Source organism: Macaca mulatta, chromosome 7, assembly GCF_049350105.2.
Source record: "Macaca mulatta isolate MMU2019108-1 chromosome 7, T2T-MMU8v2.0, whole genome shotgun sequence".
Lineage (NCBI taxonomy): Eukaryota > Metazoa > Chordata > Mammalia > Primates > Cercopithecidae > Macaca > Macaca mulatta.
This window is the reverse complement of record NC_133412.1, coordinates 6,639,852-6,661,249: the sequence shown is the minus strand read 5'-3', so window position 1 is coordinate 6,661,249 and position 21,398 is coordinate 6,639,852. Positions and strand designations below refer to the sequence as shown.

Here is a 21,398-nt window from a genome sequence, read left to right as displayed (position 1 = left end):
CCGCCGTGCCAGGACGATCTGTTCCTTTCTGATTAATAAATTGGGTCTTGTGCGCTGGCTCATGCCTGCAATCCCAGCATCCCGGGAGGCCGAGGCAGGTGGATAACCTGAGGTCGGGAGTTTGAGACCAGCCTGACCAACATGGAGAAACCTCGTCTGTGCCAAAAAAAAAAAAAAACGAAATTAGCCAGGTGTGGTGGTTCACGCCTGCAATCCCAGCCACTGGGGAGGCTGAGGCAGGAGAACCACCCAAACCCGGGAGGCGGAGGCCGCGGGGAGCCCAGACCATGACATCGCACTCCAGCCTGAGCAACAAGAGCGAAACTTCACCTCAAAACAAAAAAAACAGACCTAATTTCACCATGTTGCCCAGGCCAGTCTGGAACTCCTAGGCTCAAGCGATCTGCTGCGCTCAGGCATCCTACATCTGGGATCAAAAGCGTGAGCCACCACGCCAGGCCGATCACGCCTATTAAGTAATCCCAGCACTTTGGGAGGCCTCAGTGGGTGGATCACCTGAGGTCAGGAGTTTGGAGACCAGCCTGGCCAACGTGATGAAACCCCGTCTTTACCAAAAATATTTAAAAATTAGCCGAGTGTGTGGTGGGCGCCTGTAATCCCAGCTACTCGGGAGGATGAGGCAGGAGAATTGCTTGAATCTGGGAGGCGGAGGTTGCAGTGAGCCGGGATAGCGCCACTGCACCCAGCCTGGGTGACAGAGTGAGACTCCGTCTCTAAAATAAAATAAAATAAAATAAATTGGACTGTGCGTGCTGGCTCACGCTTGCATCCGCAGCACCCCCGGAGGCCAAGGCGGGCGGGTAACCTGAGGTTGGGAGTTTGAGACCAGCCTGACCAACAGGGAGAAACCCCTTATGTATCCAAAAAAAAAAAAGAAAGAAAGAAAATTTAGCAGGCTGTGCTGGCTCCCGCCTGCGATCTCAGCCACTTGGTAGGCCGAGGCAGGGGAACCACCCAAACCCAAGAAGCAGAGGCCACGGGGAGCTGAGACCCAGCCACTGCACTCCAGCCTGGGCAACAAGAGCGAAACTCCGCCTCAAAAACAAAAACAAAACAAACAAAAAAAGGGAGACCCGGTTTCACCATGTTGCCCAGGCTCAAGCGTCCATAGCGCTTGGCCATCCAAAGTCCTGGGATCACAAGCGTGAGCCACCACGCCAGGCCAATCTATTCCTTTCTGATTAGTAAATTGGGCCTTAGGCACTGGCTCACGCCTGCAATTCCAGCAGCCTCGGAGGCTGGGGAGGGCAGATAACTTGAGGTCGGTAGTTTGAGACCAGCCTGATGAACATGGGGAAACCCTATCTCCACCAAAAAAAAATAAAAATAAAAAATACAAAACGAGCCCGGCATGGTGACTCACGTGCAATGCCAGCCACTCAGGAGGCTGAGGCAGGAGAACCACCCAAACCCGGGAGGCGGAGGCAGGATGAGCCCAGACCTCGCCATTGCCCTCCAGCCTGGGCAACAAGACCGAATCTCTGCCTCCAAAAAAAAAAAAAAAAAAGTGACCGGGTTTCACCATCGTGCCCGGCCTGCCCAGGTCGGTCTGGAACTCCTAGGCTCAAAGGATCTGCTGCGCTCGGTCGTTGAAAGTCCTGGAATCACAAGCGTGAACCACCACACCAGGCCGATCTATTATTCCTTTCTGATTAATAAATTGAGTGGTGCACGGTGGTCCACGCCTGTAATCCTAACACCTGGGGAGGCCAAGGCCAGCGGATAAACTGAGGTCGGGAGTTTGATACCAGCTTAATGTACATGGAGAAACCCCTATCCACCAAAAAATAAATAAATTAATTAATTAAAATACAAACTGAGCCAAGCATGGTGGCTCACACCTGCAATCCCAGCCACTCAGGAGGCTGAGGCAGGAGAACCACCCAAACGTGGGAGGCTGAGGCCATGGGCAGCCGAGACCCCACCACTGCACTGCAGCCTGGGCAACAAGAGCTAAACTCACCTCGGGGGAAAAAAAATAGAGAGAGACCAAGTTTCACATGGTGCCCAGGCCAGTCTGGAACTCCTGGGCTAAGAGCATCCTCCCTGGGATTATCTTAAAGTGTAGTTGGAAAAAGTAAACTAGCCCCAAAAACTTTTTGCAAAGCCTCATGTATAGGTGTTCCTAAATGATAACATTGTGTTGCTTATTTTAAATATTTTGAAGTTTATAAAACCAATTGAGTTGCTTAACTATTTTGACATTTATAAAACTGGTAGCATGAAATTTTTTGAAATATTTAACAACACACAGTATTTCTTGTAAACTTCATCCACACTCATGTATGGAGCGGTAGTTAACCCATTTTCACTGCTGTGTAGTATTGCATTGAGTAAACTTTCCACAATTGATCTACTTTTTCCCATTCTTCCCATCACTCAACTCCCCGGATTCCTTCTATAATCTCTGAAAAATTGTATTTCCCAAAGATGGCACAACAATATTCCTCATACCATGTGCTCTTCTCTTTGTGACATTGCCACTATCCCATCAGGAAGTGGAGTTTAATTTCCCTCTCCTTGAATCTAGATGGGCTTGCGACTGCTTCAACCAATAGAGCATTGCTGAAGTGACGCTGTGTGACTTCTGAGACTAGGCCATAAGTCTTATGATAACGCAGTTTCCACATTGTTCACCAGAACACTCATGCTCTGAGTGACCATGAGTCACCATGTAAAAAGTCCAACTACCCCAGGGCCACCATACAGAAAGGAAAACTGAGTATGGACCTGTTTCACATGAAACGTTCTCTCAGATACTTTAAAGGTGGGAATCTGGGCACCCTGTCATCCTTCAACCTGACACTTTGACAGGTCTTTAGGGAGGGTCCTTTGGGCCCCATCTGAACTCTCTCATTACAGAGGAGTCCAAGGATCTGGCTGGCCGCCTGCAACATTCATTGCAGCATAGAGGAGAGTTACAGCGGGCTCTCTCTGCTGTCACCGCCACACAGAAGAAGGTGGACAGAGTGAGTCCAACCACCCGCCCTGTGCCCTGGGAGCCCGGCTTCGCAGATGGAGGAGTGAGCCTAAGGGTCCCTTCTGCAGGATGGAGTGGCCTGCCCAGGAGGCAGCATGGCCTTGTCTTGTTGCTTTTGTGTCTGGTTGTTAGAGGCAGCCTGGGGCTGAGTCAGCTGCTGTGGGTGAGTTGAGGGGCGCGGTGGGGGGTGAGCACTGGATGTAGAGCTTGGAGGCCAAGTGCCTGCCCTGCCCTTACCTGGCTGGGGTCTTGGCCAAGTCCTAGGTGGGGTATTGGGTACTTGTTCTGTGAAGGTACAGAAGAGTACCTTTAGTATGATACCATTTCTGTAGAGAGAGGAAACGTGTGTGTGTGTGTGTGTGTGCACATATTATGATAGTATACATAAAACATGTCTGCAACCGTTCATAAAAAAACTCGGGAGAGAGCAACAAGGTGGCTGGGAGATACTTCCCTTCTGTACTTTCTGAGTTTTGGACTATGCAAAGGTATCATCGTTTCAAAAACTGAACGAAAGATTAATTTTCCCCTTCCTATCTGTACCCCCAACCCCAGCAAAAAAAATGGGCTTAGAGAATCAGATAAACCTGGGTGTTCAAATCCCAGCTCTGCCTACGTGGTGTTAGGCAAGCATTTAACCTCAAATACTCCATGGTTTTTCATCTACGCAATAGAGGGAATCATAGTAACTGTCTCCTGTGGTGGTTGTGAGGAGTAAATGGGATTGCTAGCGTGGTGCCTGGTGAAGCACTCCATAAAGGTTCAGACAGTGGTAGTAATAACAGTAATAACAATAGCAGTATTATCTGATCTCTCTGGGCCTCTGTTAGGCAGCTGTAAATTCCATCTCATTCCCTGTCCCTTCCAAGTTTAGAGTTCTTTTAAAAACCAGAGCATGGGCTCGGAAGTGCGTTGATCTTTATTGACTGAGTTGTATATTTAGTCTAGCCCTAGCCCTTTTAAGGGGCACTGTGTGGAATGGCCCAGGCTCTCCAGATGGAAACTTCTCACTCTTCACCATCCAGTTCTCAAGCCGTAGTCAAGCACTTACTGAGTGGCAGTTAGAGCAGTCCATACAGGAGAAGGCACGGCTGAAAGCACAGCTGACACAGGTGGGGTTTTGCAGAGGGAGGGATGTGGAAGGAAGATGATCCCAAGTGGCCAGGAGCAGGTGAGGACCAGTGACAGCCCTTCCTAACTTCTGTGCCCATTCTTGCAGTTGAAGGAGTCGCTTAAACAAGTCCAGCTAGAGAGAGATGAATATGCTCAACATATAAAAGAGAGAGTCTGGTGGCAGCAGAGGATGAGGAAAATGTCACAGGAGGTGAGGTCTGACCCTTCAGCACCCCCATCTTAGATAGGTCACTGGATCTTTCTGGGCATCTGTAAAATGGGAACAGTACAGCCAGAGGTGGTCATGGGTCTGGGCTTTGTGGAGGTGGGGGAGAGAGGGAGATGGCAGCCACCAGCCCCTCTCTCCAGGGCCCTTTCCCCCTATGCTTTGGGCAGGTTTGCACCTTGAAGAAGGAGAAGAAGGATGATATGCGTCGGGTAGAGAAGCTAGAGAGGAGCTTGTCCAAACTCAAGAACCGGATGGGTAAGATGGGGCTGGCGTGACCTGGGAGCAGGCCTGGCATCAGAGGGCTGTGGTGGGGCTTAGAATGCCCCAGGGAGGTGGGTGGATGGAAGAGCTTTGAGGCAGAGGGAAAGAGGTCTGTGCCAGGAGACGGCAACTCTTGTCATCTCCATTACCCCCAGTGTCCCCATCAGCAAAGAGGGCCCATTGTCAGCCACCCACAGTGCTCTCCATCTGAAAGTGGTTGGAAGATTGGCTACCATCCAGGTGCGAGGAATCATTAGCAGTGAGGCCAAGTTTGGGGAGGCTGAGAGGAGCTGTGCACCAAGAGGAGGGTTTTTGTTTTGGACAAGCCAGAGGCCCTTATTGTCTGCTTCCTTTCTCAGCTGAACCCCAGCCCCCGGAGCCCCCAGCTGTGCCCCCTGAGGAGGAGCTGCAGCACCTGAGGAAGGAACTAGAGAGGGTGTCAGCAGAGCTCCAGGCCCAGGTGGAAAACCATCAGCACGTAAGTCTCCTGAACCAGGCACAAAAGGAGAGGCTTGGGAGGCAGGAGGAGAGGCTTCAGCAGCTGCCCGAGCCACAGAGCGGTGTCGAGGAGCTGGTGCGTTGCCCCCCCTGGACAGCCTGTCCTCCTCCCCAGCCCTCCAGGCCTTTGTTTCCCCACCTGTAAAATGGGGCAACGTAGCCCTCATGTGAAATGTTACTTCTAAATGCACCTGTGAGCCAGAGCCCTGCTCTGGTGGCTGTGGGACATAGGGGATGATTTTTCTAACCTGCCTCCACCCTTCCCCGTGCCGTGGGAGGCAGACACCGAGTTCTGGGGTCTCCAGTTTCAGTGGGTGGCTGCTGATTGCTTCTCTCTGTCCAGAACAACGAGAACAAGAGCGCACTGCAGTTGGAGCAGCAAGTGGAGGAGCTACAGGAGAAGCTGGATGAGGTAAAGGAGACGGTAACCTCTGCCCCATCCAAGAAGGGCTGGGAGGCGGGCACCAGCCTCTGGGGAGGGGAGGTGCCAGGCCAAAGGCAGCTCCAGCCTGGGGGCAGGTGACACCAGCACCCTCCAGGACAGTCCCGTGACTGTTTCTTGCTTCCTGTCCCCTGACTTTTAGAGGTGGGTAGCCCTGGGCTCCTCCCAGGTCTGGACATCATCATCCCAGCTAGAGGCATAGAGGCCCCCAATCATAGGTGAACAGACAGTGGGATAAGAGGCTCCTTATGCCAGGCACGGTGGCTCACGCCTATAATCCCAGCACTTTGGGAGGCTCAAGCAGGAGAATCACTTGAGGTCGGGAGTTTGAGATCAGCCTGGCCCACATGGTAAAACTTCATCTCTACTAAAATGACCAAAAAAAAAAAAAAAAAAAAATCGCCAGGCATGGTGGTGCATGGCTGTAATCCCACCTATTCAGGAGGCTGAGGCATGAGAATCACTTGAGCCCAGGAGGTGGAGGTTGCAGTGAGCTGAGACTGCACCACTGCACTCTAGCCTGTGCCACAGAGTGACACTCTGTCTCAAAACAAAACAAAAAGGCTCCTTAGATTAAAACTGGATTCCAGCCTCGGTTCCACTGGTCACCATTCAAGTACTTTGCATCTCTAAGTCTCTGTTTCTTTAACTTCAAAAGGAAGTTAGCATTTTCCTTACAGAGGGGCTGAGGATTAAATGAGATAATACATGGAAAGCGTTAGGCCTATAGCACACTTAGCACATAGTGGTTGGCTCCCACTGTTTTTCCATCAGTCGGTGGCCTACAGTTTAAATGGTAAGAAAAGGGTATGCCATTTGAGGATGGGGAAAAAGGCATGGGGTTCTAGGAAAGGGAGGCAGTCACTGAGACCTGGAGCAAGGGGCCCAGGTCCTGGGAAGACAACAGAGCCCCACAGTGCCCTCACTGCCCTATTAATGGGCCCAGAATCTGGAAGCCAGCCGCCACGTGCCCTCATATCCAGGGTCTTCCTGCGGGTGGAGCTGAAGAGCCAAGAGGCTCAGAGTCTGCAGCAGCAGCCAGACCATTACCTGGGTCACCTGCAGCAGTCCGTGGCCACCTATCAGCAGCAGGTGGCCGCCTATCAGCAGCTGACCTCTGAGAAGGAGTCGCTGCACAGGCAGTTACTGCAGCAGACCCAGCTAATGAACCAGCTGCAGCAACAGGAAGCTTGGGGCAAAGCGGTGGCCGAGATGGCCCGCCAAAAGTTGTAGGAGACCCGGGGAGGGAGCTGCTGAAGACGGGGCCATGAGGGGGACGACCTGGCAAACTCCGTGCCTTCTCACTCTTTCCTGGCCCCTTAGGAGCACCTGGAGGCTGCCAGGCAGCAGAATCAGCAGCTAACGGCCCAGCTGCGCCTCACGGCTCTCCCTGGGGAAGGTACGGGAGGCCACTCAGAGGAAGAGGACAGAGCCCCAGGAGGAAGGGGGGACTGTTAGCAGCGCAGGATTGAGGAGTTGGAAGAGACCTTTAGAACAGCTGGTCATTATGCTGACCGGGTGCCTGCACTAAGTTCGGCATCAATATGGTGACCTCCTGGGAGCGGTGGGGCCACCAAGTTGCCTAAGGATGGCTGAACTGGCCCAGGTCAGAAACGGAGCAGGTCAGAACTCCTGCACTGACCAGTAGTGGGACTGTGCCTGGGCGGTGTAGCAAGATCTTGGGTCTTAAAAGTAAAAATAAAGAACAGCAGCTCATTCCTCTCTGGGAGGGGCTGGCTCAGGGTTACCCAGTGAGGGTGGAGGCAGAGGTGGGCCCACAGTACCTGCCTTGTTGGGTTGTCTGAGGACACCTCTGGCCACTCCCCACAGGAGATGGAGGAGAACATCTGGACAGTGAGGAGGAGGAGGGACCTCGGCCCATGCCGAGCGTCCCAGAGGACCAGGAGAGCTGGGAGGCCATGGTGAGCCTGACTCCCCCCGCACCCATTTTACCACCTTCCTCTGTGGTCCCTGCAAGACCCCTTTATGCTCTTACTTTCCCTGCCTTCTGATTTCTCTGCGGCCTCATCCCTTCCGGGAGCCAGTGGTCAGACCCCATTTCCCCTGTGACCAACAGGTGCACACTCTGAGGCCCCAAGGAAAGGGGCTGCGCTCCACCTCTCTGCCCCATTTGTTCTGTGTATGCCCCTAAAAGAATGCTCAGGTCTTGCCCTCTGGTGCCATTTTTCAAATCCGCTAGAGCCAGTGCCCAGGAGGAGCAGGCACGGTTATCAGAGCAGGTGAAAGAGCAGAGGGTGTGCTGCCAGCACCTGGCTCACCCGGTGGTCTTGTCCCAGAAGGAGTCAGAGGCAGCGGTCCCAGCCCCAGGGACTGGGGGTGAGTCTGTGAGTGGGGAGACCCCCTGGACCCTGCAGGAAGTCATGGAGAAGCTGTCCTATACCAGGACTCACTTTCGGCTTCCCCATGACTTGAAAGTGCCACCTGAGGGCAGGTCGCTGTCGAGATGTGACCCCATTACTTTGGCTCCAGAGCGGGCGTATGGACCACCTGGAGGAGAAGGCGGACCTGAGGGAGCAGGTGGAGAAACAAGAACTTTGATTCATCCAGTACTGGAGAGAGAGATGCCCTCAGTGAGTGGGAGGCCAGGGCACCGCAGGGGGAGCTACAGGGCCCTAGGAGGGGCCCCAGCGTCTGAGCCCTGTCCTCCTGCAGGAACGTTCATCACTTTGTAACAGAGCCAGGGGCCAGTGGCAAAGATGCGGCAATGGGAGGAGGACATCATCAGGCTGGCCCAGGACAGGGAGGAGATGAAGGTAGCGTGTGCAACATCTCTGTGGGGGTGGGCGTAGGCGTGAGGGTGGGCGCCGGCAGCGGCGTGACAGCTGAGCACTCCTCCCTCCAGGTGAAGCTGTTGGCGCTGCAGGAGATGCTGTTGCAACTTGTGGCGACTACAACAAGGGGCACCACAAATTCCTGGCCACTGCCCAGAACCCTGCTGATGAGCCCGGTCCAGGAGCCCCAGCCCCCCAGGAGCTTGGGGCTGCCGACAAGCATGGTGGTGAGTAGAGCCCTCAGGCGGGGCGGGCAGGCAGGAGCAGGGGGTGCTGGCGCTGCACTCAGATCCCCACCTCCAACTCTCCAAAGATCTTTGTGACATGAGCCTCACCGACAGCGTGGAGCCAGCGCACGGAGAGGCCACGGAGGGTTCTCCGCACGACAACCATTCTGCACAGCCCACGTGCAGGAGCACTAGGAGCACCCAGGCTTGGCCGGCAACCGCTCTGTGCCATTCTTTTGCTGGGTTTGGCTGCAGAGAAGAAGGAGATAAACATCACCATCATCAAAGAGCTGCTCAAGAAATTTTTTAAAAAGAAACAAACTTGTGGGGTTAATCTCCTACACAATTCATTTACTTCATTTGCATGTTAGAGCTACTCATGATGATTTGTGTTTCTAATTTATATTTTATTCGTAAGAAGTTAAAAGAGAGTGGGTCTCTGTGGCTTTCACTGATGTTCATTCTAGTTAGCATTTTTCTTTTTTAATTTCATAATTATAGGTCATTAGCATGCATATCGAGTTTGGCCTTACATGGTGGGAGTTCAAACACATGAAGACCCACTGTTTGCACAGAACTATTCTCACTGGTTTGGCACAGGCTGCCATGCTTTTTAAATGTTATTACAGCATGTATGTTCATTACAGAATTCAGATAAAATTTCTTTATATTGCGCTATTGTTTGATCTAATCTTAATCACAGCAAGGTCTTCATTCGCTCAATATGTGGTTTACCCCCAAGTGTGCACTGTTGATTACTTTGTAATATGCCACTGTGAGTACTGACATTAGAGTTGTTTAAAGTCCTAGAACTAGAAACAGCCTTTCCCCCATTTTCTGTGTACTGGTGATGGGAGTAATAACGTTTTGGGGGAGCTTTTTAAATCTTACCGAAGAGGACAGTGGCCTGCTCCAGCAGGTATGTGCGGGATACAATGTGTTTCATTTGTTCCGGCGCCAAGAATGAGCGCTGTACTATGGTAGTTCCCTTAGGATTCGTGTGTGCTCTGGGCTCATGAAGATATTGCATCAGGAGCTGCAGCAGTTGTATTCTTTTTCGATGACCTAAAAAGGGATTATTTCTGAGGAATGAAAAGTTTGCATCATTGACTGGATGTGGAAAACCTTTCCTAGCTTACAGCATTTGTATCTATAATATATTTTAAAGTCAGAGTTCATGTTACCTGTTTTAATTACATGACTACATGTCCCAGTTCACAAAAGGGCACTGGCTGGCATTCTTCTTAATGTATTTAGTAAAGATAATAAATCCTTTACGAGTTTAAATGTCCCAGGAACATGTATACAGGCTGTAGTCAAGAATAAGTTAGAGTGAAGGAAAGCTGTGTGACACCTGGCATTCCTCTCTGTTCACGGAGCTTCTTTGAGGCTTGAAGATTGATTTTACCATCTAGACCTCTCTGGCTAATACCTATTCTTCAAACACCTTGGTTACTCTGACATAGGAATTTACTTCTTTTCCTTGAATGGAAAACACTTTAAAAAAATAACATTATTATAAATGAATATATGTGAGAGTACTTAGTTGAAACAAAAGGAGTTTTAGGAGACAGTATCATACTATCTTTGAAAATCAAGGGGAAGTTTATGCAACTTAAAATGTTTATAAACTGCAGTGCAATCTACTGTTTGTGAATGTCAATGTATTATCAGGAAACGTGTCTATACAATCACAGGTATATTTCCTCACAAACTTCTTTACGAAGAGTGAAATATGTTTTTGTACCGCTTCGTTTCAGTTAGGAATATATTTTGTGCAATATTTATGTGATCGTGCCTATGCATGAGGAATGAATGAATTTCAGTCACACATTCCCTAAATCATAACTTGATGATGCTTGGGAAAGAATCAACAGTTAAAACTTCATGAAGTTCTAATGTCTGTGTCCAAAACACATCACAGTATTAGGACGTAGGGAGATACGTACGTGTGCTCCCTGGGGTGGGGATTTCTAGTTACTAGACCATCTCCATTTTTAGCATTTGGCATCCTCTTGACACTTTTATAAATATGATATTAACAGAAGAGCAAAATACGATTTTACGATGGAATGATTTGCCTGCATTCACTGAAAAAGTGCTAATATTGGGTCCTTGTGACTTCAACTGACTCTTTCAAATTGTATGAATGTGTCAACGTATCAGATAAACCCAGTTTCAGAATGATAAAAATGTTAGACCACATAATGCAGCTAATTAATAGTGGTATGATTAATAGTGCTACTGTGTTTTTCCTTTCTGTTGGAGCACAAGAACATTCAATAGAATTTTCACTAAAGAGGAGCTGTGAGTATATTAGTGGGAGTGGGAAGTGGAAGTGTCATCTATTTTTTAAAAGGTGGCAGATCCACAATATATAGTGAAAAATGGGGAGAAGGAAAAGCCAAAACAAATGAACTCATTTAAAAACATTATCTGCATTACCCTGGAAGTTATCAAAATTGTGTATGCTATATCAATATATTTTTGGAACCATTTTATGGAAGTATTCTCGATAGAGTTTGAAGGCATTTAATGCATGCTCTTTTTTTCAGGTGTCCGAAGAGAAGTGCGCTTTTTGCAATAGACTGATATTCTCTAAGCCTGCTTCCCACACCAACTAATATCAGATTCACTAGAGTTTATTAAGAATAGATTTCTAGCTCTTACTCCCAACCAAATTAATCATAGTTTTTGGGAACTAACCCAGGTATCTTCATTTTCAACCAGCATCTAAGATTTGGCTAGTAAGTTGTGAGAGTCAACAGATTTTACTTTTTTTTTATATGATATAGATGTAGGCAGAAATATCTAAATAGAGTTATAATCACCCCAAATCTTTTTTTTCCAACTATCATAAATTACCACAAAAATTTTGTTCCATGTGAAAAGATTACCTAATGAATGAATAAGTAACTTGGAACTTTAAAGAAAATGGACACTCATTCACACACGTATGTAGAGGAAGTGCACTGCAGTAGAAGAATTTCTTTTCTAGATTAATGGTTGTAAATGTCCCCAATCAAATATTAGTTAATAAGGTAACATTGTCCTTTGAAAAATAATTTGAGAGATGACAATAATTTCATTTCTGCTACTAATTTTTACCTCTGATTGCTAAATGATCTAACAACTACCCATTGTTCTCTCTGTGTTTGTTTTCTAGTGTCAATTTGGTAGACTTAATTACAGGTGATAATAGTAGCATTTTTGAGGAATGACAATCTTATGCATTTTAATGCATGATTATGAAAGCACTCTTGACAAATGAATTGATCACCTACACAAAATAGGAACAGGTGTAAATGCAGGTCAGTCAAATGGAAGATCAATCATGTGAAGCAATATTTTCCAACAGTTCTTTTGAGAGATATTCAGAGAAACAACAAGGAAAGTACGTTTCAAATAATCTTGGAGATGCTATATCTTAAAACATACTAGGTACATTTTTGTTTGTTTTTAGCTGCAAGATTTCTTAAACAATGAACAGACCAATGTGCAGTGAATTTCTTGGAGGCAACTGTATAGTTCACTGTTGAATGTATTTGGCAACAAGACATTTTTGCAGTTATCTTGTGGGACTAGGATAATGTGAGATGGATTCAGAAAATCTGAATTTAAGAGTATACAGCTCTGATGAACCACATTATCTATTACTTCTAGCCAGTTTAAGATCTGTTTCTAGGAAAATAAATGAATTTTAGATTTGTGTACTACACGTAGTATGGCCCATTATAAAAGTTTAAAAACCTTCCCTTATCCTCCTTTTTCCCAAAAGCATATATAATTCTTTTGCCTTGAGAATGAATAACGGTTTTTTATCACTTCAAACATGATTGAGTAACCTACAAAGGCCCAAATACAGTGGGAAAGACAGAAGAGAGTACCAATTCGTTGGTTATTGATTATAGCTCTGCTGATTTTGTGCCCTCCCATCTTGGTCATTTTTATGGGTTCTAACATATTCCATCTGTTGAGCACCTATCTCTCTGTGTCTCTGAACTGACACTGAACACATGGTGGGCTCTAATTAGTTCTTTTACAATTTCCTGGAGTATGCTCTTACCTGTTTATTTGAAATCTCATGGTCTCTTGACAGCTCTTTACTATCTACACTGTTATGCATAATTCAAATATAGAGAAAACACAGTGGACATTGAGAACAACTAACTCACACTACAAAAGAGGAAATACAACATATTACTTCTTATCTACTCCTGCCCGTGTGACTTTGCAATGTAATCATGATTCTTTGAAACCTCGCTGATTTCTACAGTCTCCAGACCTAAATTATCCAAAGTGATACCTTCAAACTACTGCTTAGGACATGGCCTGTCCCTAGAGGAGAGTGAGGTACCCCCCAATCCCCGCCACTCACATAGAAACGTTTATGGGAATAGGACTAAGCTAAAAATTCATGAGGCAATGAACTGTTTCTGAGCCAGTTTTAGCATTGTTTCACATCTCTGTATTCCAGGGCTTAGCTTTGCAGCTGCTGCCTAACATAGAGAAAACCCTCAGTATCTTTGTGCTAGAGGAATAATCAGAAAATAGAGATAAATAAATTGAAAGCAACAGCTAGAGGAAATTATATAACCAAAGCTAATTTTCAACAATACAAACTGTATTCCTTGAAGGACATGGTCTAAAATTTATTTTTTTAAGGTAGAAAAATGATTATCTTCTTTACTGTGTTTCCAAAAAGCATGATTAAGCCCTCATCAATTTCTGTGGCTGTGATCAGATATTTTATACTCCGGATAATTAGTGGACAGTTTTGCACCTTTGATTTGATATTATACCATCAGTATTCAACAGTTATTTTAACCACTACTGAAATATTTTAAATCCACTGCCATTTAATCGTAGTAATTATCCTTTCTGCAGAAGTTTCCAGTGACAGAGAACTATCCTGTGTTTGACAGCCAATGATGAATAGTGCTTTTTTGACACTAAGTTTTCAGGCTAGCAAGTAAATGAGGATCCTTCACATTTGCTTTGCCTTGCCAAGTGTCAAAACTGTAAGTCCTCTGGCTGACATTTGACTTGGTGAAACTATAACTATCTCATTGGTTGTGGGTCTGTTAGAGAAAAATTATATAATCAACTGTCAGCTCAGATGAATTTCTCAGCTATGTTGCTTACTTTTGTTGGTCACAGAATTAACTGGAAAATGTATTTTCCTCTCTAATCTCCCTTAGAAAATAATAATTGAATTCATTTCCCACACATAAAAACTCTCATCTCCTGCTTTGTTTTATTTTTTATAAAGATAAACTTTAGCACAAAATACATATGGCCCAAAGACATTTTGAAACATATACCGAATATACTCTACAAAATTTTAAATATGTATGTGAAAAATTCTCATGAATATGTGACATAAAAGGTAAAATGAAAATTGACTTTTTGAAATATTAATCAGTTTAGAAGTGGACATTAGGAAATAGTTCATTCGTTTTTTGATGCATATGCTCATGAGCCTTTAGGGAAGGTTATGGTGTGAAATCTATGATTCAGGGATTCAGATTTTGTCAGGGAGTTATGTGCAATTAAAAAACAACATTTAATGGGTATGGTATAAAATTGTCTTAAGTGATTCTATTCCAAGGGGAGGAAATCATATTTTTCTAACATTGAAACTAAGAGAAGTTTGGAGAGAATTCAGAAAACAGGAAAGCAATTTAGTTTCAGAGAATTAATTGCTGTAATACCAGAATAGTAAACCTGGAGTTTCAAGTGTGTTGTGTATGATGACCAGGCCCTACGATGTCATTTTTCTTACCTTTGGTAGGATAGAAAAAGACTATGACGGCTTGTTTGTTACGTTCTAGAATTCTTATTAGATCATTATGTAAGTTGTGTTATTTAATGCTTCCTACAAGTCAAAGAGAGATTATTTTATCTCTTATTTTGCAGATTAGGGCACAATATTTGAATATTAAGTCATAATTCCTAATGTTATAGTGCCAGGGAAAGGTTGAGCTTAAAGTCCAAACTGAATGCAAAGACAGTGTTCCTTCTATAAATTCTTCAATTATATAGTCTGTATAAGAGAACTGTCTTCACTGAATGAATTAATCCATTTCGTTACTAGAGTAAAGCTGGTATAATTTAATCTCTCGAAAACCTTGGCTTAACACAGGAACATAATAAATTAAAATAGAGTAAAAATCTTTTGAAATAACTATGATGTATCTCTCAGGATAATAAAAAAGGGAGGATCACTTCAAGGTCCAACAGTAGTAGATGGATGATTAAACAAATTATGCTCTGTCAATGTACATGGTAGACAGATTTAAATCATTAGTTGTACAATATAAACTTTTAAATATGTCAACAGATGTTATAGTAAAACATTAAGGGAAAATAATACCAATGAAGGGATCTCTTAACCTAATATTTAACACTTCATCACTTGATAGGATTTTGAAGAACACCTTTCTTATTTCTTTGTTCTTTTTAATTTAGAATCACACAGATTTTGTATACCTTATATATATATATATATATATATATTTTTTTTTTTTTTTTTTTTTTTTGAGACGGGGTCTCGCTCTGTCACCCAGGCTGGAGTGTAGCGGCGCGATCTCAGCTCACTGCAAGCTCCGCCTCCCGGGTTCCCGCCATTCTCTTGCCTCAGCCTCCCGTGTAGCTGGGACTACAGGCGCCCGCCACCAAGCCGAGCTAATTTTTTTTGTATTTTTAGTAGAGACAGTGATTCACCATGTTAGCCAGGATGTTCGCGATCTCCTGACTCGTGATCCACGGGCCTCCGCCTCCCAAAGTGCTGGGATTACAGGCGGGAGCCACCGCGCCCGGCCTTAGCTAGGAGATGTTTTGTTTCCATCTCATTACTTATTGGTCTTTTCAGGTTTTGGAGCTCTTCATGGTTCATTCTTGCTAGATTGGATGTGTCTAGGAAAGTATCCATTTATTCTAGATTTTCTAATGTATTGGCCTGTAGTTGCTCCTACTAGCCTCTAATGGCCCTTACAATTTCTGCAGAATCAATGATAATGTCCCCTTTTTCATTTCTGATTTTATTTCGTTTTTTTTTCTTTTTCTGTGTGTGTGTGGGGGGGTGTGGGTGTGGGTGTGTGTGGGTGGCTAAAGGTTAGTGGTTTGGTTTATCTTTTTTAAAAAACGAAGTTTACATTTTGTTGATTTTTTTTTTCATTTCAATTTCATTAATTTCTGCTCTTACCTTTACTCTTTCCTTTCTTGTATACTTATTTTGGGTCTGGTTTATTCTTGCTTTTCTAGTTCTTTAAGATGTACCGGCCCCACGGTCCCGCCGAGCCGAGGCGGCTCCTGCCGGTACCTGCGCGTGGGCCGGGCCAGCCGCGCCCCGGGTCCCTACGGCAGTTCACTGGCCTGAGGCCGGCGCCGCTATACGGCGCGGGGACGGCGCTGCTCCGGGGGTTGGAGCCGCGCGCCGCTGGAGGAGCTGCTGTTGGGGCGGGGTAGGGCGGCGCGCGGACGGCGCGCGGGGCGGCGCGGGGCTGGCGAGGCTCCTGGGGCTGTGGGCTCGGGCGGGCAGCTGCAGGAGCGGGGCTCTTGAGCCGGGCCGGGCGCTCCTTGGCGCCCCCGCGCGGGGTGCCCAGGTCCCACCGCCACTGCCTGGGCGGGAAAAGAGGCCTTGCGGCACCGGCCGGAGGCGCCTCCCGGGGACGAGACGCGGCTGCGATCCGCGGCGGTCTGACTCTGAGGCCACGAAGCTCCTGGGGCTGGTGTAACCTGAGCGCCCGAGGATGGCAGCTGCGGTTGGATTTCTCACGATGTCGTGTTAGCTCCATGTCTTCCCCCTTCTTCCCGGGTCAGGTCGTCGATGTCATCTCTACCAGCCCCACTGTGGACTGCAGCGACAACCTGACCCGCCTCTGCCTTGGGCTCAGTGGCGTGTTTCTGTGTGGTGCTGCCGCCAATGCCATTCATGTCTACCTCTTGCAAACTCCAGGCTGAGAACTTCATTCTTCTCCTCCCTTCGGAGGTAGGGTTGCTTTCTTTGACAAGACTCGCACAGGAGAATTGGTTAACCGCCTCTCATCAGACACTGCGCTCCTGGGGCGCTCAGTGACTGAAAACCTTTCAGATGGGCTCGGGGCCGGGGCCCAGGCTTCTGTAGGCATCAGTATGATGGTTTTTGTCTCACCTAATGTGTCCACCGTTGTTTGGAGCGGTGCCTCCAGTGTCAATCATTGCTGTAATTTATGGACGATATCTACGGAAACTGGCCAAAGTCACCCAGGATTCCCTGGCACAAGCCACTCAGCTAGCTGAGGAATGTATTGGCAGTGTAAGAACTGTTTGAGGTTTTGGGAAAGAAATGACTGAAATAGAGATATATGCCAGCAAAGTGGACCATGTGATGCAGTTAGCAAGGAAAGAGGCATTACTCTGGCTGGCTTCTTTGGAGCAACTAGGCTCTGCGGAAACCTGATTGTGCTTTCTGGCCTGTACAAAGGAGGGCTGCTGATGGGCAGTGCCCACGTGACCGTGGGTGAACCCTCTTGCTTTCTAATGTATGCTTTCTGGGTTAATGTATGCTTTCTGGGGTGGAATAAGCATTGAAGTCTGAGCTCTTTCTACTCAGAGCTGATTGAAAGGACTGGGTGCCGGGGGGCGCCTCTGGGAGCTCCTGGAGAGAGAGCCCAAGCTGCCTTTTAACGAGGGGTCACCTTCAATGAGAAAAGCTTCCAGGGTGCTTTGGAGTTTAAGAACGTGCATTTGCCTATCTGGCTCGCCCAGAGGTGCCCGTATTTCAGGATTTCAGTCTTTCCATTCCGTCAGGATCTGTCAGGGCACTGGTTGGCGCAAGTGGTTCTGGCCAATCAAGAGTGCTTTCGCTCCTGCTGAGGTTGTAGGACCCTGCTTCTGGAACTATCAGTCTTGATGGTCATGACATCTGTCAGCTAAACCCAGTGTGGCTGAGATCCAACATTGGGACAGTGAGTCAGGAACCCATCTAGTAAACCACATGAGAGACTTTAATGCAAAACAGTGTTGCAGAAAAAAAAAAAAAACAACAACTAAGAGACTGAAATATGTAAACCATATATCATGTTATTTGAAAAATACTTTTTTCCAGTGTGTAAAATATTGTTTTGAAATGTACCTGTTCTCAAGATCTTTTTATTCAGAGTTTTAACAATTGTAACTTTTTAAATGTCTGTAGCACCGAAGTTATTTTCAGGGTTTGCATTTTCTTTTATTGTGGAATATTTTAATTAATATAGCATGGCACCTCATTTTCTTTTGCCTGAAGATTGAAGCAATTGTCAAATGACAACTTTAAAAAGGGAATTATAAATAAAAAAGCCTGATTATTTTAGGCCAGTTTACCAATCACCGTGTAATTCTTCTGGTAGTATTCTACCTAATTTAAGTTCAATTTTACTAGATAGAGTAATGGAAAATGAAAATTTAACCCTGTATTCCGATAATCCCATGAAGCAAACTGAACCATTTAACATCAGCTGGAAAGAAGGGAACATTTATATTGCCTGTCGCCTGTGTCTTCAAAGGTGTGAGAGGTGAGGAGTATGTGTTCCTATGGGAACTATGTTTGAATATGTGCAGTTTTCAACATTTTGGCATATGAAATCCTAACAAGTTTTCTTTTAAAAACTTCTGGGAAGCAAGGGACGAACTGTCAGGTATTATTAAGAATGAATGATTTTCTCATTTAAGTTGTTTAAAGGCATGTATTTTGAAAAATATCTGTTAGAAATTTATAATTTCAAGACAAATTGAATCTATAATACTTTTGGAATATCATTAATAAGGTTAAAATCTGAGGAACATAACTAATTTTCAGCCTTAAGACATTTAAGTTTGGAAGTCCTTGCTATTCAATAGAATAACAAGAAACCTTCAGAATGTATCACTCTCCTGAAAAGAAGATATTAGTAAACTCTTTTTTATTTATGGTTAGCGTTTTATTTATAGTCTCGAAATTACTAAAGCAATGCTGACAACCATTGAATTTGCCATATTTTTTATTCAGTGCTGTTAATGTGCTGTTGCCTGAAGAAAAAAGTGCTTTTTCTCCATTGATGAGGCTATACCCTAAGAAGTAATTAAGTCAATGGAAATCAAATGGAAGTTTTGCCATGAACTAAGCATTTATTAGTTCTCTGATTAGACTGGAAGAAGAAACCGCTGTTTCATGACAAGCATGGAATATTATATTTTATTCTTCATAATTAGTGAATAAAATTTATAGGAATGAATGAATGTGGTGTTTTCTGAAATAGTAAACAGTACATCTGTGACAATCATTTTAACAAGCTCTACTTGTGTTCTTTATAAAGTGTGATTTTCAGAAAGCAAATAAAACACAATTACAAGGTTGAATCTGAGGAAAAGAATCCTTGTGCCATGGAGGTATTTACAAAATTGCATTGCATTGTTATGTTTTATTTTCTGATACATGATGTTCAATTATATCTTTAGGTAATATTTATATCATAGATTAAAATTTATAGTGAACTTAAAAAAAGATTAAAATTTATAGTGAACTTAAAAAAAGATGTATCATCAGGTTGTTTATTTGAGGTTTTTCACTTTTTTTTGATCTTGGAAATTGTAAGTATAAATTTCTCTCTTACTACTGCTTTTTGCTGTATCCCATAGGTTTTGGTATGCTGCGTTGCCATTTTCATTGGCTTCAATACATTTTTCAATTTCTTCTTAATTTCTTTGTTGAAATTCTAAGGATCATTAAAGGCTACTATGAGCAACCATAGGCCAATAAATTAGAAAACCTAGAATATAAGGATACACATAGACACAGAAAAAATCACATTATCAATTTATTCTTAAATAGGCTTTGCTAATTTATCTCTTTTAAGAACTTTAAACTGCCAGATTCGTGAGTATGGAATTGTTCGTTATAATGATGATTTAAATACAGAGGCTCTGTAATGATATTTCTTCTTTCATCAGTCCTTTTTTCTTAGTCTTACTAGTATGTAACAACTTTATTGATCTTTTCAAAGTAACGTTTGTTTCACTTTGTGAATTTACTATTTACTTCCAATTTCATTCATTTCTTTCATTACCTCTATTATTTTATTTTTTTCAAATTATGCTTCAATTTTTTTTTTTTTTTTTTTTTTTTTTTTTTTTTTTTTGAGACGGAGTCTCGCTATGCCGCCCAGGCTGGAGTGCAGTGGCCGGATCTCAGCTCACTGCAAGCTCCGCCTCCCGGGTTCACGCCATTCTCCTGCTTCAGCCTCCCGAGTAGTCGGGACTACAGGCGCCCGCCACCGCGCCCGGCTAGTTTTTTGTATTTTTTAGTAGAGACGGGGTTTCACCGTGTTAGCCAGGATGGTCTCGATCTCCTGACCTCGTGATCCGCCCGTCTCGGCCTCCCAAAGTGCTGGGATTACAGGCTTGAGCCACCGCGCCCGGCCAATTTGTTTTTTTTTTAATTGACTTTTAAACTTACGTATTTTTCCAATACAAGAAGTTAAAGTAATAAATTACTCTCTCAATTTAACTCTGCACCACAAATATGTAGGTGTGTTATAATTTTATTTTTAATTGACACATCATAATTGTGCATATTTATGTGTACATAGTGATGTTTCAATACACACAGTGTATATATTTAATTACCCTGATGAGATGACAGTAATTAGCATATCCATCATTGCAAACATCATTTCTTTGTTTTGGGAACATTCAATATCCTTTGCTAACTATTCGAAACTATATATTATTGTTACTATTGTCATACCATAGTGGTATAGAGCATTAGAACTTATTATTCCTATCTAGCTTTAATTTTGAATCTTTTAACAAATCTCTTCCTATCCCTTCCTTCCTCTTACACTTCCCAGCCTCTAGCATCCTCTGTTTTACTTTTAACTTCTATAAGATCAAAATATTTTAGCTTCTATAATATGAGTGAAAAGCTGTAATGTTTACCTTTCTTTTCTTGACTCATTTCACTTACATTATATCCTCCATTTCCATGCATGTTGCTGTGAAGGACAAGATTTCCTTCTCTTTTATGGCCGAATAGTACTTCATTGTGTATGTATGTATGTATAACCTTTCTTTTCTTTTCTTTTCTTTTCTTTTCTTTTCTTTTCTTTCTTCTTTCTTTCCTTTCTTTCTTTCTTCTTTCTTTCTTTCTTTCTTTCTTTCTTTCAGATGGAGTCTTGGTCTGGAGTGCAATGGCATGATCTTGGTTCACTGTAACCTCTGCCTCCCGGATTCAAGTGATTCTTCCACCTCAGACTCCCAAGTAGCTGGGGATGTGCCACCATGCCCAGCTAATGTTTATATTTTTAGTAGAAATGGAGTTTCGCCATGTTGGCCAGACTAGTCTTGAACTCCTGACCTCCAGTGATCTGCCCACCTTGGCCTTCCAGAGTGCTGGGATTGCAGGTGTGAGCCACCGTGCCCGCCCGATGTACCACATTTTCTTTAACCATTCATCTGTTGTTGGACCCTTAGGTTGATTCCATATCTTGGCTATTGTGAATAGTGCTGAAATAAACATCTAGGTGCAGATGTTTATTCAATATACTGTTTTCCTTGATTATATTTTTTCTAAATTATCTTTTGATTTCTTTTGTGAACTATGAGTTAAATAGTTTTTCATGTTATTTACAACTATTTGGGGATTTCCTGTGTATCTCATGTCACTGATTTCAAATTAAATTTTATTGTGATCAGAGAATATATTCTATAAAATCTAAAACATAAATTCATTTAAACTTACTCTTTGATTCAGCACTTGGCCTATGTTGGCGATGCTTTCAATACACAAGAAAACAATGTATATTCAGCATTTTAAGTGTAGTTTTTATAAATGTCA

The 21,398-nt window shown here is 44.3% G+C and overlaps 1 protein-coding gene and 1 pseudogene across 2 annotated transcripts; both read left to right on the top strand.

Annotated features, from left to right (window-relative positions):
• The first annotated feature begins 2,730 nt into the window (after window positions 1-2,730).
• On the top strand, window positions 2,731-8,833 carry LOC100424591 (golgin subfamily A member 8C-like). The gene is given in 14 exon segments (XM_077938676.1): window positions 2,731-2,788; window positions 2,884-2,990; window positions 4,027-4,113; window positions 4,221-4,325; window positions 4,511-4,598; window positions 4,964-5,178; window positions 5,446-5,535; window positions 7,308-7,313; window positions 7,842-7,889; window positions 8,035-8,135; window positions 8,218-8,318; window positions 8,408-8,563; window positions 8,650-8,739; window positions 8,742-8,833. Coding segments are annotated over 14 exon segments (1,329 nt in total). The 5' UTR covers window positions 2,731-2,745.
• Window positions 8,834-16,699: 7,866 nt separating this feature from the next.
• Window positions 16,700-17,911, top strand: LOC100424687 (ATP-binding cassette sub-family B member 10, mitochondrial pseudogene; annotated as a pseudogene). The gene has a single exon (XR_013395247.1). The product of XR_013395247.1 is annotated as an ATP-binding cassette sub-family B member 10, mitochondrial pseudogene (transcript).
• The last annotated feature ends 3,487 nt before the right edge of the window (window positions 17,912-21,398 follow it).